Raw genomic sequence first — 12,064 nt, 5'->3', positions numbered from 1 at the left:
TAGGGATTGAGTAGGGATTATAGACTCATCAGCTGGAGGCCAGAGAGAAACGCCTGGATGAAAGAAGGGGATTAATTTTATTTTTATTCCAGCGAGCAGTGGGGGAGGTTGGGGGACTGGCAGGAGCCCAGGGGGAGAGGCTTGTTTATACTCTTTTCTCTTCCATCTAGCTTCTTCCCTGGCTTTTGCCAGAATTCTTACACACATTGAAAAGTTCATTTCCTTCAACTGTGCCTGGAAATAGTCTCCTTCTAATCCTGCAGCTTGCATTGACTGTATGTTGCTTTGCAACACTTTTCTATTGTCAGAAGGTTTAAAATTTCCCCCTCCCAGAGGGGAGAATGATGAAAGGGGTGATGTGGACCAAGATGCATGGTACTTGCAAACTGACAGACTGACCAAGATGCATTGTACTGGCAAACTGACAGACTGAATTGTAATGCAAAATTTCCACTGAGTGGGATCTACATTAGCTTCCATTTTACTTTGTTATTAGGAGTTGGATTCTTTGCCTTCCATGTCTGTTATGTTTAAGATTGGTGATTCTAATTCTTGTCACCCAATAATCTACAATAAGATGGCCATGTATTGAATAGCTTGCTGTTGGACTATTGTTTGGTTCTTAACCTATCTTTCCTCTACACCTTTCAACCCTACAAGATCCTAGATAATGTAATGTTTCATCTCATTTTACAGATGAGGGAGTACAGGGATCAGATTTATTTCCAGCTGGGAAGTGGTGGGACCAAGAATTGAATCCTTAGTTGGACACTAGTAGCTCACACCTGTAATCCTAGCTCCTCAGGAGGCTAAGATCTGAGGATCACAGTTCAAAACCAGCTGGGGCAGGAAAGTCCTTGAGACTCTTACCTCCAATAAACTACTCAGAAAAAGCCAGAAGTGGACTTGTGGCTCAAGTGGTAGAGCACTAATCTTGAGCACAAAGAGCCTCAGGGACAGCTCCCAGGCCCTGAGTTCAAGCCCTAGGACTGGCCAAAAATAAGCATAAAAACAATAAACCAAAAAATTGAATACTTGCCTCATTGGACCATCATCCTGTACTGTCCACTGCATTGTCCCTGATACAGTGGCAGATAACGATATTCCTCTTGTTCCCCTGTGGATTACACATTGGTTTTGTTGGCTGGTTTATAACAGCTTGGTCCTTACCTCTTACTATTTGTCTTGACTTATTTTCTCACCCCACTCGCTGCGGATTTGGTGAAAAATGTTCCCTGACATGAAATATTCACTCAGGGAATCTCTGCATTCACTGGTGTATAGACCAGAAGGTACCTACCTATCTGTCTCCCAGGATGGATGAGTTCCTAGTCTCCTACCTTTATGGAAACCCAAGGTGATATGGAGGGTTGGGTCTCACCAGAACAACACAAGGGTGTGTGTGGATACCTCAGTGAAAATCCAAACACCTCATTTTCTTCTCTCCTTGCAAAATCCTGCTCTTCCCCTCAGGTTGGGCTGGCTACACTGACCGGGGCTGCGCAAATTCTTTCTATTGTTATGTAAAAAGAGCCATATGGTATTGCAGAAGCTGTTTACCTTGTCAGGTCTAGGGCTCTGGAAGTAAGCAGAGACCATGCATGGCGCATTCTCTCTTGGGTCTTTCCTAGCCTAAAATCCAGCCATATGGTGGATGAATGGGGTTATTCTGCCCATGTGTTTACCGGTAGATTCTATAATCCCTGAGGAGCCTGCTCTCCAGCTGGGGTTAGACGGGGCTCTCATCCACTTGTTTCTCCTGCCTCTGTCTTCCCTGTGAGGTCAGCTTGAGTTCTGGCATTTGGCTGTTTCCATGGCAACGTGCCCCAGTGTCTGTGTGGAGACCTAGTGAAATTCAGCCCCCACCTGAAGAGATTAGTGGAGCATGTACAGTCTGAGCATGTCAGCTATCTGGTTTTCTTTTCTTTCTTCTTTTGCAATTATTTTTTCTTTTTTTTCCCCAATAGTCTTTTAGATTTACAGAAAAACTGCGAAGATAATATAGAGAATCCTGATGTTTCCGTCACCTCAGTGGATGCTATTTGTTCTAACTATGACTTGAGTATTCTAGAAGGATCATGTTGGGAAAGGGGGTAGTAGGGCAGGTGGAAAGGAAGGATCTGGGGAGGGCTCAGGAAGGATTAAGACCCTGTTAGGAAGTTGTAGGAGGTGTGAGACTGAAGAAAAGGAGGAGGGAGAAGTCAGAAAGAGAATGTAGAAGGCTGGGCTGAAGGTCTGTATGGGGAAGCTGAGCTGTCCAGGAGGAAGAAGAAGGGATTATTTTAATTTCCTTGAATGGCTCCCGGATGAGCGAGAAAGCAGGAAAAGGGTGTGGTGTACCTAGAACAGCCTTTCTGTAGGTTTCCTTGGATTCCACCGAGTCTTTAACATTTTCCCCCGAGTCACCACTATCAGCATTCTCTGATGGGTCCCTCCTCTCAGGCCCTACCTTGCAGCCAGGTGATTGTGGGCACCCTGTCCTTTTCTTCATGTATAACTGCTTATATTAAATGCAGTCGTCAGTCATCATGTGATGGTGTAATAGTCTTATCTGTCTTCCGTCTGAGACAGTGAGATTCTGGTCAGCTGGGTGGTGCTGTTTGCTCATATTCTCCTCTCTCTCTCTCTCTCTCTCTCTCCCCCCCCCCCATGATTGCCAGATAAACATTAGATGTTCCATAAGTAGTGTTGGATGAATGAATGAACACGAATCTGTTACTCTTTTTTTTTTTTCCTTGTTATTGGTCATGGGGCTTGAACTCAGTGCCTGCGAATCTGTTATTCTTCATGGAGCCTCGTACTGAGGTGGAAAAGGTATGGATGTTGGCCACAAGACTTCTAGATCACTGCCAGAGTTAATATTGTAGTGAACCTTGGATGGACCTAATGAATGTGTCCAGAACTGGCTTTGTTCCTTTTTAGCTGGGTAACTTCGGAAGAATTAAACACAGATTTCCCATTTGTGTCGATAGCTACCATTCGCCCTCCTCTCCCCTCTTTTACCAGCTTCTGCTGCTTTTCTTCCTTGAGAATGTTCACTGTTTCTAGGCTGGTCCTAGTCCAGGTTTTAAGAAGTCAGACCAAGTGATGGTAGTGTCCATTACACATAATGTGAGTTCTTTAGAAACACACAAAGAAGGTTAAGAAAAATTGACCCTATATTAAGACATGAAACAAGTGTCAAATTCTACATGACACAAGTCATATGTTTCCTGAGAGGGACTGGTATCAACACAGATTAACAAAGTGATCATAGTCATCCCCTCCTCTCCCCCTGCCATTTGTCCAGGTTGGAAATATAATAAATGCCTTTCTAATGAACTCTTAGCTTAACATTAAATTGAAGCAGAATGACAAACTATTTAGAAGTGAAGGATAATGAGTCATGAGGGTAGCAAATTTCAAAATTGGTGAGGATAATAGCAGAAATAGAATCCAGCAGCTTTATTCTGTAAGTTCATGTACCTGAAAAATTAAAGTCTTAAAAATGAATGAAGTGAGCCGGTGGCTCATGCCTGTAATCCTAGCTACTCAGGAGACTGAGATCTGAGGATCACGGTTCAAAGCCAGCCCGGGCAGGAAAGTTCGTGAGACTCTTATCTCCAATAAACCGCTAGAAAACCAGAAGTGGTGCTGTGGCTCAATGGGTAGAGCACTTGCCTTGAGCTGAAGAGCACAAGGACAGCACCCAGGCCCAGAGCTCAAGCCCCACGACAAAAAAAAAAAAAAAAAAAAAGAATGATGTAAGCCAAGCACTGGTGGCACATGCTTTTATTCCTAGTTACTCAGAAGGCTGAGGTTTGAGGATTGTGGTTCAAAGCCAGCCTGGACAAATTCGAGACTCTTATGTCCAAATGACTAGCAAAAAGCCAGAAGTGGAAGTGTGGCTCAAGTAGTAGAGCACCAGCCTTGTGCAGAAAAAGCTGAGCAAGGGCACCAGGCCTTGAGTGTGAAGCCCAAATACTGGCACAGCAGCAACAACAACAACAACAATTAAATAATTGGTAAATTACAGCCACTGTGGATTTTCCTCTTCCGCAATCACTCGCTGTCACCTTCTAAGAACTGGCTGGCATTTGAGTCTCATCTTCAGCAGAAACTGTAGAGAAGACAAGGCCCCATTCTCTGCTTCAGATGACCCGCCGTGGCATTAGTGGTACCCAACCTTGCTCTGAACATTTCATGGGTGATAGCTAATTTTGTCTCCACCATGGTTTTCTGAGATTATCCTGGTTATGTCATACCCAGGAAGGAGTGAAGGGTTTTGCTCAAGGTTACATCCTTGAACAGAGTAATAGTGCACACCTATAATCCCGACTACTCAGGAGGTGGAGTCAGTGCAGACAACCACTCCCACCCTCTCCTGCCATCTTACCAGACAAGCTGACATGATGGTGCCTGAAATCTTAGCTATGGGGGAGGTACAGAGGGGAGGGTTGTGGTCTGTGGCTGGTGGTCTTGGGCAAGAGCAAGACCCTAAATCAAGAATGACTGAAGAGTCAAGAGGGCTGAGGTACAGCTCAAGTGGTGGAGTAACTGCTTAATAAGTAAGTATGGGCTCTGAGTTCAAAACCCCGTATTACCCCCCCCCCCCCACACACACACCAAAAACCAAAAAGAAAAACAACATCACCGATACCCAGCAACCAAGTGACAGAGCTGGGGATTTTGTGCAGGAGGTCAGCAGTAATCCTTTCACCTTTACACCAGCTTTTTCCTTCACGCATGTAGATGAATCCAACACGACTCAATAGATGTTGCTGCATTCGCTGAAATAACTAGAGGTGCGCCCTCTGAGAGCCCCCGCGGTCACACAGAATTTCTGCCTCTCTTCTTTGTGTGTTTGCTTTTTGTTTTTTTTTGTTTGTTCTGTTGGTCATGGGGCTTGAATTCTGGGCACCCCCCCCCCCCCCAGCTCTGTCCCTCAGCTCTTCAGCTCAAGGCGAGTGCTTTACCACTTCAGCCACAGCACCACTTCCTTCGTTTCTTTTCCATTCAAGAGGAGGGACTAGAAAAGCTGCTGACGGGCAGCGTGTGTAGGGAGAAGACAAGAGAATGTGTGCTCACCTGTACTTGTCTAGAGGGCTCTGATCCACCAGCTGATACATAGTCCTTCCTTGATGTAATGTGGACAGTAAAGACCACGTGTCCTTTGTCTTCTACTGGTTCTTCTATATGTCTCACCTCTTAGAAGATGTCTATTTTTCTATTTCAGTGGTTGGGTCCTCCCCCTTTCCCCCCCTCTTTTCCTCCCTCTTCTCTTCCTCCTTTTCTCCCTCCCACTTCTCTCTCAGAACTTAAAGCAGCTAATGTGCAGACTAAAGAGGAGAAGCCCAAGAGTCCCCCCCCCCCCCCATCTTCTCGCTTTTCCTCCCCGATTTCCCTACGTGGTTTCTGAGGCACATTTGGGGGATATCCCGGGGTTTTCTCAGGCCACAGGTAGAAAGCCAAGCTTCTTCCTTGGTGAGAAAAACTATCGTTTAACTAAGACTTGTGTCGTGTTATCCCTAAGCTCCACAAGACCTTACAGCTGGGGCAATTTCTGTAGGGCCAGGTTGCTACTTCCTCACTGTTCTTAGTGGTAGACCTTGAGCGGGGCACAGTATACTAAGATGGACTTAGGACTGCTGACCTGTGCCTGAGCCCTGGCTCCATAGCTGGGAGACTTGGAACAGCGTCTAGTTCTTCTGGCCTCCCGTTTCTCAGCCACAGAACCTAGACAGGATTTCTTGCCCTTGGTGTATGAGGAAGCAGGTTGTTACCTAGTTGGGGTTCTGTAGGTGGCATATACATTTATTAATGATCTGAGTTAGTAAAGAACTCTTGCAGTTAGATAGACTAAGGAGGATAGAGAAAGTTCTTGACAGAAAGACAGCAGTGAGAACCATAGTAGCTTCAACTGCTTGAGATTAAATTCTGGACCCACGATCTCTTCCCACTGGGTCCAGAGAGGAGGTTATCACCCTGGCTGTTGTCTCTGAAATGTGGCATCTGTATGATGTTGGAGAGGGGAGATGATGTCCAAGTTCCCTAGTCAGCCAGGCCCAGCCCAGTGGGCTGAGGAGAAAGGGAGCCATGTACTTTCCTTGCCCCGAAGGTCCCCCAGAACCCTAGATGTGCCAGAGAGCCACTTGCGTTAGAAGGGAAGGGAGCCCTGCCTTGGGATTTGGTGGGCTCCCCTCTGCAGGGAAGGCTGTCGAGTTTGGGGGTCATCCATCCCAGGTAGCTTGTGATGGTATACATTAGTTTGGTGTACTTTATGGTTATGGGTGTGTGTAGATAACTATGAATAGGAAGATCTCAATCTAGGACCTGAGTGCTAGTCCCACCTGTATCAATAACAGGTTATTTGGGCAGAGGCCATGCTTTCATCTTGTAGTAAGGTAATTTAGTGGTGAAAGTTTCAAGACCTCAGTCAGCTCTGTGAGTCCCCTGTGCGGTCTCCCCGACCCCTTCACCTTGCTTAGGTCCAGGTGAAAGCTGTGGGGAAATTGATGTGGTGATTCCATCTTGTGTATAGTTAACTTCATGGAGTTCTGCTCTTACGTTTGACATTGCTGGAGAACCTTTACAGTATTATCTTGTTTAATTCATGTAATAGTCCTGGTATATGCCTGTGTATCTCTATGTGTTTATTATTATTTTAAGAGGACATTTATTTATTTGTGCCGGTCCTGGGGTTTGAACTCATGACCTCAGTGTTGTCTCTGAGATTTTGTGTCCAAGGCTAGCATTCTACCACTTTGAGCCATAGCTCCATTTCCAGCTTTTTGGTGGTTAACTGGAGATAAGAATCGCATGAGTCTCACAGACTTTTCTTGCCCAGGCTGACTTCACATAGTGCTGCTCTGATCACAGTTACCTGAGTAGCGAGGATTCCAGGTGTGAGCCAGTAGCACCCTGCTAAGAGCAGGTATTCACTTATTTTAACAGAGTAAATCAAATTTATTTTATTGGAAGAGGAGGCACTTTTTTTTTTTTTAAAGGAGGGGACTTCTCTGTTGTTGTAAAAGTCAGGTAGTAAAATTCTGTCAGTGGAATTAAATCCATGAGTAGGTAAAAATATCAGACAGGTGTGGTACTTGATTGATCTCTCAGAGCCAGGGAATGTGTTAGAGTAGCTGTGGGTGACCCAGGCTTCTCTTTCTCCCAGTCCATTGCTATTTTTTTTTTCCCACAGAAAGTAGACCAGATTGCTTGTTCAAAGCCCACAGGTGATCAGCTTGGAAGGAGGGGATCCCTGTACAAATTCTGGGGAGGTCTCAAAACTGATCTCATGATGGGGGAAAGCCCTCATGATGGCTGCCCTGTCACACTTGAGGACACAGTCATTTCCAGTTTCCACACACTTCTGTAATCCACCCATGATGTAGCCTCCTCTCATTTCCTTCACAGCTGGGCTTGCTGGAGTCCTGTCCTGTGGATGATTTTTTTTTTTTGTGTGTGTGTGTGTGTGTGTGTGGTGTACACACGTGTACCTGGGCTCTCTCCCTCAGTGTGGGTATTCAGATGACCTCTGAAGAACAGCTTTTTACCCAGCCTGCCTGAGAGGAAGTCAGTTCCTATTTTCTAGTGAGGATAACAGAGGTTTGGGCAATGGAATTCTGAGGCGCGTGCTGATGCTGGACCAGGTTGGACCATTGCGTGTCTCATTGTAGAAACCAACAGGTGGATCCAGTTTGCAGGTCTCTGTGAAAGGTATTCATTTGGTTGGAGTTGGTTTGATTTCGGTTAGATATGTCCGGAAATGTGATGTAAATTAAATCCTGACATGTGCAGTGCAGGGGAAATGACAGATCCTGGTCCAGTGAACACAAGAACTGTATTAGAAGACTGCAGTTCAGCTCATCGAACAAGTACTGGAGAACCTGCCATAAGCCAGGGGCTGTCTCAGAGCAGCACAGGGGGTGGGGGGAGGTGGGGGGAAGAGGAGAGGGGGGCCGCAGATGTTGGGGTGGGCAGCTCTGCTGGGGACAGCCATTCATGATACACTTCTCTCACAATCAGGTCCTGATGATCATGTGGAGAAGGCTAGGGGTAGTCTGCAGAGAAAAAAAATGCCCTGTGCAGACAGACAGACAGACAGACAACTCTGACAGATACAGATACATAAGGCAACCCCAAACCCTCAGAAGTTTAGAGTCAATGAGGAGAGATTGCTAAGTACCCTCAGGAGTTTAGAGTCAATGAGGAGAGATTGCTAAATACAGGGATAAGTAATAGTTGCAATGGTTCTTATAGAAGGTCTATATAAAGCACAGGGGGATTTAGGAGGTTTTGAATTTTGTAAGGGGAAGGTATGGATCAGGTGAGGGCTACAGGACTGAGCTGAATTTATTATTATTATTATTATTATTATTATTATTATTATTATTATTATATTCAGTTAGTTAGTTGGTCCTGGGCCTTGAACTCTGGGCCAGGTGCTGTCCCCGAGCATCTTTGTGCTCAAGTCTAGTGCTCTACCACTACAGTGCCATTTCTGACTTTTTCTGATTAATTTATTGGAGTTAAAAGATTCTCACAGACTTTCCTGTCTGGGCTGGCTTTGAACCATGATCTACAGATCTCAGCCTCCTGAGTAGCTAGGATTATTATTTTATTTATTAGCTTAAAAATGATTTTTAAGTTGTGGTCCCAAGGGGTTTCAACTCATGTCGATTGATGAATACAGTGCATCTTGATCAGTATCACCCCTTTCCTCATCCCCTGCTCCCCCATATCTGAGCTGAATTTTTAAAGACTAAGTAAAAAATTGCCAGTTGGACAAATGCCTTTCAGGCCGAAGGACTTGTATGACAGTAGTGACCTGGAATGAAAGATAGTGTAGGAAGTGGGAGGAATTTCAGTGGAAGGAAAGTGGGTGGGGCTGGAGTGTGTGTGTGTGTGGGGGGGGGCTTGTGACTGTCAGGCTTTGGGTTTTAATCCTAGAAGGGGAGCTGTCATTAAATCACTTCAGGGAGCAGAGGGACACAAATCAGATGATTGTGGAGGGGGTAACAGGGTCTTCAGATCCAGCTCTATTAAGTTTGAGATGCTGATTGCTCAGACAAGTGGGAGAATGAGATGCTGGAGACTTCCCACCCATGGTGGCTCCCAGTAACTCCTGGCTCTGAGATTTGTGGGGATGGCCCTAGGGGAGGTGACAGGGCCCTCATGGCTCCCCTGTCTGTGGAGTTGTGAGAGCAATGTATCTTGGGTATAGGTGGCCACAGGCCATTGAATTGTGGCAAAAGCATTTCTCTTCCCATTCTCCCTCCCCCCCCCCCCCCCCCTCCTGCCAAGTCTCTCTCTGCTTTGAAATCTCCATGGCAGCCGGCATCTAGGGAGAGCCATCAGGAAGAATGTAGGAACAGTGGAGGTCCTGTTGCTGGGTGGGAACAGATCATTTCCTGTAGTTAGGTGTGTGTGTGTGTGTGTGTGTGTGTGTGATTTTTGTGGAGGAAGGTGTGAGTGAGGTTGAGAAAACTTCTGTCCTCAGAGGTTGCTGGGGCCTTGGTGTGAGGTTCCTTTAACTTGAGCTGTCTTACAGGGAGAAAACAGCACTGTTTCCTTTGTAATTGGCTGCCCGCGCGGGGGGGGGGGGGGGGGGGGGGGTGGGTGGGTGGGAGGGAGGGCTTAGTCAAAAGAATGGGGAAATCTTAAGTTCGGAAGCTCATGCTGTGGAGGAAGTGTGTTTGGAGCTGGTGTACAGTTGGACAGGGAGGGGCCGTGTCCCGTAGATGGCTTAGAGTCTGCCCGTCTTCCTATTTTAGGCATGCCACTTGGGCTAAGTTGGTAAACCACCCCTAAACGTTAGATTTCTCAACTAAAGTGAGTTAGTGTGTGGGGAGAGATTGATAAAGAAATAAACCACCACCACCACCGCCACCAGCAACGACTACATGACATTTGGGTTGAGGCATGTAGTTCCGTGGCAGAGTGTGTGCCTAACAAGTACAAGGCCCTGGGTTCAGTCCCCAGCCCTGCAAAAACTTAGAGCAGAATAACAACAACAACAACAACAAAAAGCAAACAACAAAACTCATAACATTATTGAGCATTTATGGTATTTATTGAGCATTTATGGTATGGTAGGCCCTGCACATTTCGTCCCTTAAGAAGGTAGTATATTATCAGTGTTTAACAGCTAAGGAAACCCAGACCCACGGAGGTTAGGAACTTGCTTGATTCTATTTTTTTTTCTCCTTCCTCAACTTTTGCACAAAGTTCAGTAGGTGGTCAAGCTTGGCTTTTGGTATCAGAGATTGCAACAGCAGAGGTCGATATGTTTTAGAGTTGCTCATGACTTTTCAAGGAAACTATATACAGAAAGCCCAGGGTAGCTCTTGGGGCTTAGAGGGTCATCACTTAAGGTGGCTGCTGATTGTGTTTTGAATTCTCTCCCCGCTCCTTTGTCTCTTACAGAAGCAGCTGACGCAGGACGATGACGCAGATGAGGTGGAGATCGCCATTGACAACACGGCTTTCATGGATGAGTTCTTCTCTGAGGTGGGCAGCCTTCCTTGATTGTTTTCTGAAGGAACACGAGGAAACAAACACAGCTTCCTGAGTAAGAGCAGAAAACCTCAGATCTTTCCAAGGAAGGACAGACACGGTTTTTACTGGGCTGTCATAAACCGCTACAGGGAAATTCTCTTTTTATTTATTTCTTGGGAGGATTTGAACTTTTATCTGATTAAAGTAGATTAAAGTAAATTAGAAGTACCTGAAGATATATATCCATTCATTCACTCATTCATTTTGGTACTGGGCTATCTGCCACTGAGCCACACCTCCACTTCCAGCTTTTTGCTAGGTCATAGGAGAGAAGATTGTCACAGACATTTCTGGTCCAGGTGGCTTCAATCTGTGATCCTTGGTCTCCTGAGTAGCTAGGATTATAGGTGTGGTCCCAGAGAAGATATACTTTTAAAGTCTTAAGCTAACATTTTAATGATTTTTTTTCCCTTAAAGGACATAGTTTAAATGTAGCATTAATCTAGTGTCACAGCCAGGAGTAAAAATCCAAAAAACCAAAACAACAAAAACCCCATTCCATCTTTAGACTTGTGATTCAGATAAATCAAACTTATTGCTTCAAAGCATTTCATAGTCCCTTTGACACTGTAGTGGTAACAGAAATGCAGATGAAACCAGCTTATTTTTGTGACATTCAACAGGGACAAAAATAGGTTGCCCAGATATACAAATATACCTATTCTTTGATCTTGAAGGCCCTTGTAGGGATAGTGTTGTGGTGGATAGTGAGGAGTTGAGAACTAAGCAGAAGTTGATCAAGGAGAAAAGTACTGGCTTTGGCACCAGGTAAACTTGGCTTTGTGACTGTTCCTTAATGTGCTATTATATAGGGTGAGATCATGCCCATAAAACACACACAGGAGGATCAGGTATGTATGCACTGAAGGAGTTGTATTTATAACACACATACACGTTGTCATTGAAGCATTGAAGTTTTTGACATTGTCCTGTGGTTTCTTTAGTTGTTTTTTGTTGGTTGTGGGGCTTGAACTCTCATCCTGGGCACTGTCCCTCAGCTCTTTAGCTCAAGGCAAGTGCTCTACCACTTGAGTCACAGCACCACTTCTGGTTTTCTGGTGGTTAATTGGAGATAAAGAGTCTTTCCTGGGCTGGCTTTGAATTGCGATCCTCAGATCTCAGCCTCCTGAGTAGTTAGAATTACAGGCATGAGCCACTGGCGCCCGGCTCTTTAGTTTGTATTTCCCCTAGGTGGGCAATAGGAGGCATTGTATTCTTTCTGCAGGGAGACTCAGCACTTCCTATCTCTCGGGGTTGTGGATGTGGAAACGTAAGTTCACAGGTCTCCTCCACATGGAGTCGGCGGGGCCCATTATCTGCCGGGTAATAAATAAGTGGGTTGAAGAATAGCCCTGAGTATGTGGAGGCCTGACAGAGAGGTTGGCTATATGAGCAGAGGCCTCTTGTAGGTGGGCCTGTCTTTTTTGGAGAAAGAAGAGAGTGAGATCAAACAATACTTGGGCTGTTCTCCTTGTGGACCAGGGAAGGACAATGTCCTGTATTGAGTGGACTCAAGGAGATGTTT

General features: G+C 45.5%; 1 protein-coding gene across 4 annotated transcripts in view; it reads left to right on the top strand.

The window, feature by feature from the left end:
• Stx3 (syntaxin 3) overlaps positions 1-12,064 on the top strand; it is a 46,903-nt gene that overhangs the window by 5,720 nt on the left and 29,119 nt on the right. For all 4 annotated transcript variants that reach the window (XM_070032245.1, XM_070032246.1, XM_070032247.1 and 1 more), the window contains exon 2: positions 10,408-10,491. In XM_070032245.1, the coding sequence (XP_069888346.1) occupies positions 10,408-10,491 (84 nt within the window). The remainder of the gene's footprint in view (positions 1-10,407; positions 10,492-12,064) is intronic.

The sequence above is a fragment of the Dipodomys merriami genome, unplaced genomic scaffold (assembly GCF_024711535.1).
Source record: "Dipodomys merriami isolate MVZ:Mamm:240054 unplaced genomic scaffold, mDipMer1.0.p SCAF_21, whole genome shotgun sequence".
Classification (NCBI taxonomy): domain Eukaryota; kingdom Metazoa; phylum Chordata; class Mammalia; order Rodentia; family Heteromyidae; genus Dipodomys; species Dipodomys merriami.
The sequence above is the reverse complement of the archived record's forward strand: the minus strand, read 5'-3'. Positions and strand labels throughout refer to the sequence as shown.